This window comes from Oncorhynchus clarkii, unplaced genomic scaffold (assembly GCF_045791955.1).
Source record: "Oncorhynchus clarkii lewisi isolate Uvic-CL-2024 unplaced genomic scaffold, UVic_Ocla_1.0 unplaced_contig_7010_pilon_pilon, whole genome shotgun sequence".
Classification (NCBI taxonomy): domain Eukaryota; kingdom Metazoa; phylum Chordata; class Actinopteri; order Salmoniformes; family Salmonidae; genus Oncorhynchus; species Oncorhynchus clarkii.
The window spans coordinates 57,636-63,676 of NW_027258114.1; the positions used below are offsets into that span (position 1 = coordinate 57,636).

At 41.3% G+C, this 6,041-nt stretch overlaps 1 protein-coding gene across 1 annotated transcript; it reads right to left on the reverse strand.

Moving 5' to 3' along the window:
* Positions 1 to 1,144: 1,144 nt before the first annotated feature.
* Positions 1,145 to 6,041, reverse strand: LOC139395712 (oocyte zinc finger protein XlCOF6-like). The gene is made up of 2 exons (XM_071143055.1): positions 5,501 to 6,041; positions 1,145 to 2,091 (listed from the first exon to the last, which is right to left on the reverse strand). The coding sequence occupies exons 1-2, from the start codon at positions 6,039 to 6,041 to the stop codon at positions 1,145 to 1,147; spliced, it is 1,488 nt and encodes a 495-aa protein (XP_070999156.1).

Genomic DNA, 6,041 nt, shown 5'->3' on the forward strand with positions numbered 1-6,041 from the left:
AAAACAGTTTAAATGAATTGTCCAAAAAAAGTGAATAAACTTTGCATGGCCTTAACCTGCAAGTGTCGATGGAAAGTTTTTGGGACATGACGAAAACATGAATAAATGCTTACAGCTAAACAGTTAACTAGCATGAATAAATGCTAAACAGTTAACTAGCATGAATAAATGCTAACAGCTAAACAGTTAACTAGCATGAATAAATGCTAACAGCTAAACAGTTAACTAGCATGAATAAATGCTAACAGCTAAACAACTAGCATGAATAAATGCTAACAGCTAAACAGTTAACTAGCATAAATAAATGCTAACAGCTAAACAGTTAACTAGCATGAATAAATGCTAACAGCTAAACAGTTAACTAGCATGAATAAATGCTAACAGCTAAACAGTTAACTAGCATGAATAAATGCTAACAGCTAAACAGTTAACTAGCATGAATAAATGCTAACAGCTAAACAGTTAACTAGCATGAATAAATGCTAACAGCTAAACAGTTAACTAGCATGAACAAATGCTAACAGCACTTGAGGCCCACTCCACAGTGTCTTGTCTCTCTCCCCTTGAGGCCCACTCCACAGTGTACGTGCAGGTGATGCGGTCACACAGCATTAAAGCATTCTGATCCTGGTTGATATGGTGATTTGTATGTGATTAATAAACATATTTACAAACTATGCCTAAATAAATGGCTAACAGAAGTTCAATTAATTTCCATTGACTTTTTGAAAACACAACAACAACAACAACAACAAATGCATGACATCTCCCAGATTTTCCTGACCGATCCAACCCAGGAACACACATTCTCAGTCGAAAAAAAGTGTGGGAGCACTGTGTGTTATGAGATGTGAAAAATCTCTTTCCACACTGGGAGCAGTGGTACGGCATCTTCCCGGTGTGTGTTCCGTTGTGGTCTTTCAGGTTCCCTAACTACGTATAAATACCTTTCCACACTGGGAGGAAGATATATTTATCTTGTGTCTTGTCTGTATTGAGTTTATTCCATCGAGGATCACGTTGGAAACAAGTGATTTTCACTTTAGCGCGTTACCCCCTGGGTTGTACTCGTACTCAGTGCATATTTTCCCCCTAATAAATCCATCAATTGTTGTTAATGGATGCATTTTCTAACCGTTTCTTTTCACACTGGGAGCATTGGAAATGCTGATCTCCTGTGTGTACTCTTGTGTGTTTTTAGTGTGCTTAACCTGGTAAAACCCTTTCCACACTGAGAGCATTGGAACGGTTTTTCTCCTGTGTGTGTTGTCATGTGATCTTTCAGATGTGATGACTGGATGAATCTCTTTCCACACTCAGAGCATTGGAATGGCCTCTGCCTCTCTACTAAATGGGTTCTTTCATGTGATTTCAGGTCCCTTAATGCGGAAAAGGTATTTTGACACTGGGAGCAGCGATATGGCTTCTCTCCAGTGTGTGTCCTCTCATGCGTTTTCATGGACCCTAACTGGGTAAAAGTCTTTCCACACAGGGAGCAGTGGAAATGATTCTCTCTTGTATGTGTCCTCTCATGTTTTTTCACGGCCCCTAACTGGGTAAAACTCTTTCTACACAAGGAGCAGTGAAAATTCTTCTCTCCAGTGTGTGTTCTCTCATGTGTTTTCAGGGCCCCTAACTGGGTAAAATGCTTTCCACACAGGGAGCAGTGAAAAGGCTTCTCTCCTGTGTGTATTCGCTCATGCGTTTTCAGGGACCCTATCCGGGTAAAACTCTTTCCACACAGGGTGCAGTGAAAATGCTTCTCTCCTGTGTGCGTCCTCTCATGTATTTTCAGGGCAGCTAACTGGGTAAAACTCTTTCCACACAGAGAGCAGTGGAAAGGCTTCTCTCCTGTGTGTATTCTCTCATGCATTTTCAGATTCCCTAACTGAGTAAAACTCTTTCCGCACTGTGAGCAGTGGTAAGGCTTTTCTCCTGTGTGTACTCTTTGATGAACTTTTAGACTCCTTAAATTAATAAAACTCTTTCCACAATGGGAGCAGTGGTGTGGTCTCGCTGGTTTGGCCATCTTTGGGTCTGGTTGCCCTGAAGGACTCTTTCTTCTGTCCGAGTGAGAGTCGGGTCTCGCTCCTGCCAAAGACAAAAAAAGTATTTAGTTGAATACTAAATATGGATGGTTTTTTGACTATACAGTGTTTGTTACAGTTACAAGCTTATCTTTGGGGTTCTGAGGGGTAATACTACGACACTAGAGAGATCTAGTCAGGGTTTTCTAAAGCTAGCCAGCTTCAGTTAGCTTCACATTCCAGCTCAGGCTTCATCCCATATTATAAAGGTGAATATTGATCCTGCAGCTGCCATGCACAAAGACCATAACACAAACAACTTTTAATGAATTTTTTCTGAATAGCTGGTTAACATTTGCTGTACTCCTATTGTTGTTAATTAGTTCAACTTGTCTTTCTAAAGCCTGCCTAAAGACCGTTTCTAATCTCCCTAATCTTTCTAATCTCTAATCTACTCTTGTATTAGAAAGGTACAGGTGGTGAAACCCCCCAAAAAACAGAATCACCTGGATGAAGGAAGGACAACAATATGACACCCCGGCCAGAACTGCCACGAGTATTCGGCCAGTAGTCATCTTCTTGTCCTTCATTTGTTTGCCCAGATCTTCTATGCTTGATATCCTTAAACCCTGATCTTCTTCTTCTTCTCTTTCTGCATCAACAACTACCTGTCTACTTTCAACGTGCTGCAGAGAGTACAGAGGTTTCTAGTTGTTCTTAATGATTTAATCTTGGTAAAGGCCACTATGAATTATATGCATAACTGTAGTTTGAGTACTTAAATCTGAAGTAAAGACATTCATGCTCAGGTTTATATCAACACACAATCTCCATATGTTTCAATGCAAACTGGGCTTAATAGGAGCAACCTGGGCTTAATAGGAGCAACCTGGGCTTAATAGGAGCATACTGGGCTTAATAGGAGCAACCTGGGCTTAATAAGAGCAACCTGGGCTTAATAGGAGCAACCTGGGCTTAATAGGAGCAACCTGGGCTTAATAGGAGCATACTGGGCTTAATAGGAGCAACCTGGGCTTAATAGGAGCAACCTGGGCTTAATAGGAGCAACCTGGGCTTAATAGGAGCAACCTGGGCTTAATAGGAGCAACCTGGGCTTAATAGGAGCATACTGGGCTTAATAGGAGCAACCTGGGCTTAATAAGAGCAACCTGGGCTTAATAGGAGCAACCTGGGCTTAATAGGAGCAACCTGGGCTTAATAGGAGCATACTGGGCTTAATAGGAGCATACTGGGCTTAATAGGAGCAACCTGGGCTTAATAGGAGCAACCTGGGCTTAATAGGAGCAACCTGGGCTTAATAGGAGCAACCTGGGCTTAATAGGAGCATTCTGGGCTTAATAGGAGCAACCTGGGCTTAATAGGAGCAACCTGGGCTTAATAGGAGCAACCTGGGTTTAATAGGAGCAACCTGGGCTTAATAGGAGCAACCTGGGCTTAATAGGAGCAACCTGGGCTTAATAGGAGCAACCTGGGTTTAATAGGAGCAACCTGGGCTTAATAGGAGCAACCTGGGCTTAATAGGAGCAACCTGGGCTTAATAGGAGCATACTGGGCTTAATAGGAGCATACTGGGCTTAATAGGAGCATACTGGGCTTAATAGGAGCATACTGGGCTTAATAGGAGCAACCTGGACTTAATAGGAGCATACTGGGCTTAATAGGAGCATACTGGGCTTAATAGGAGCATACTGGGCTTAATAGGAGCATACTGGGCTTAATAGGAGCAACCTGGGCTTAATAGGAGCAACCTGGGTTTAATAGGAGCAACCTGGGCTTAATAGGAGCAACCTGGGCTTAATAGGAGCAACCTGGGCTTAATAGGAGCAACCTGGGCTTAATAGGAGCAACCTGGGCTTAATAGGAGCAACCTGGGCTTAATAGGAGCAACCTGGGCTTAATAGGAGCAACCTGGGCTTAATAGGAGCATACTGAGCTTAATAGGAGCATACTGGGCTTAATAGGAGCAACCTGGGATTAATAGGAGCAACCTGGGCTTAATAGGAGCATACTGGGCTTAATTGGAACGACAATTATTTATTTATTGTCATTTACATTCTGTATAAAGAGTGCTTTTTGTGCACCTGTACCATTAATAGGAACATACTGGGCTTAATAGGAGCAACCTGGGCTTAATAGGAGCAACCTGGGCTTAATAGGAGCAACCTGGGCTTAATAGGAGCATACTGGGCTTAATAGGAGCAACCTGGGCTTAATAGGAGCAACCTGGGCTTAATAGGAGCATACTGGGCTTAATAGGAGCAACCTGGGCTTAATAGGAGCAACCTGGGCTTAATAGGAGCATTAGGGCTTAATAGGAGCATACTGGGCTTAATAGGAGCATACTGGGCTTAATAGGAGCATACTGAGCTTAATAGGAGCATACTGGGCTTAATAGGAGCAACCTGGGCTTAATAGGAGCATACTGAGCTTAATAGGAGCATACTGGGCTTAATAGGAGCAACCTGGGCTTAATAGGAGCAACCTGGGCTTAATAGGAGCATACTGGGCTTAATTGGAACGACAATTATTTATTTATTGTCATTTACATTCTGTATAGAGAGTGCTTTTTGTGCACCTGTACCATTAATAGGAGCAACCTGGGCTTAATAGGAGCGGCAATGATTTATGGTATAAAAAAATACCAAATAGCTAAATGTACTTCAAATATTTGGAAACCATTGGTCTGGGGTATAAATATACACAATATATTACAACATTATTCAAAGTTAGTATTGATCGTATTGAACAATATTTATTTATTTTGATTTCCATTTTGTATAGCTTTTGTGCTACTGTACTTCAGGACAAGTCTCTGAATGTCCTTGAGTGGCCCAGCCAGAGCCCAGACTTGAGCCCGATCTAACATCTCTGAAAAGACCTGAAAATAACTGTGCAGCAAACGCTCCCCCATCAAACCTGACAGAGCTTGAGAGGATCTGCAGAGAAGAATGGGAGAAACTCCCCAAATACAGATGTGCCAAGCTTGTAGCGTCATACCCAAGAAGACTCGAGGCTGTAATCACTGCCAAAAGGTGCTTCAACAAAGTACTGAGTAAAAGGTCTGAATACTTATGTAAATGTGATATTTCCTGTTTTTTTTAAATACATTTACTAAAAATAAATATAAAACAGTTTTTGCTTTGTCATCATTGGGTAATTGTGTGTAAAAATAAAAATATTTAAGCAATTTTATAACAAGGCTGTAAGAGTTAGTTGAAGTAAGTTCATTGAGCATTTATCAGTTATATTCTCCAATAAGCAATAGCTAGGCCTATATATTATTAATTTAAAAAAGTCAAAAAATGCATGTACCAATGGCAGATTGCCCTTGAACAATGTCTTCAGTACTGAATACCCCATTGAAGTATAGTAGTATTCAGTAGAACGCCTATTTAAAACATATTACTTTACAAGTGCAAAGTTTGTGTCCCTGTTTTTAAGACAATACTCACCGGTGCTAATCCGATCTTCAGTCTCCTCTTCCTCTCCTTCCTCGTCTTCTTTCACTCCCAAAATGTCTTCCTCCTCTTTTACTGGGATAGAACCTTTTAGAGTGAAAGAGGAGGCTTTCTCTAATTTCATTACAATATCCTCTTCTTTCAATGTGATAGCCTCTTCCTCCTTTTTCATTATCGAAGCTTCTACCTCCTCCTCTTCCACTGTGACAGCCTTTATCCCCTCCTCTTCATCCACCTTCACTCCAATGGGTTCTTTCTGTTCTTTCACTGTAACATAATCCTCCTCTTTTAATATAAGAGCCTCCTCTTCTACTCCAAAGGGTTCTTTCTCTTCTTTCACTACAACATCTTCCTCTTTCAATGCGATGCTGATAGACTCCTCTTCCTCCTTTTTAATTCTGAAAGCTTCTTCCTCTACTTTCAATGAGATATCTTCCTCTTCTTCTTTTATGACAACGTTCAGGCCGAGAGATTCTTTATCCGTCCAACATATCGCCTCTTCTTTAGCTGGGGGCGAGTAGCTTAAAGAGCTCAT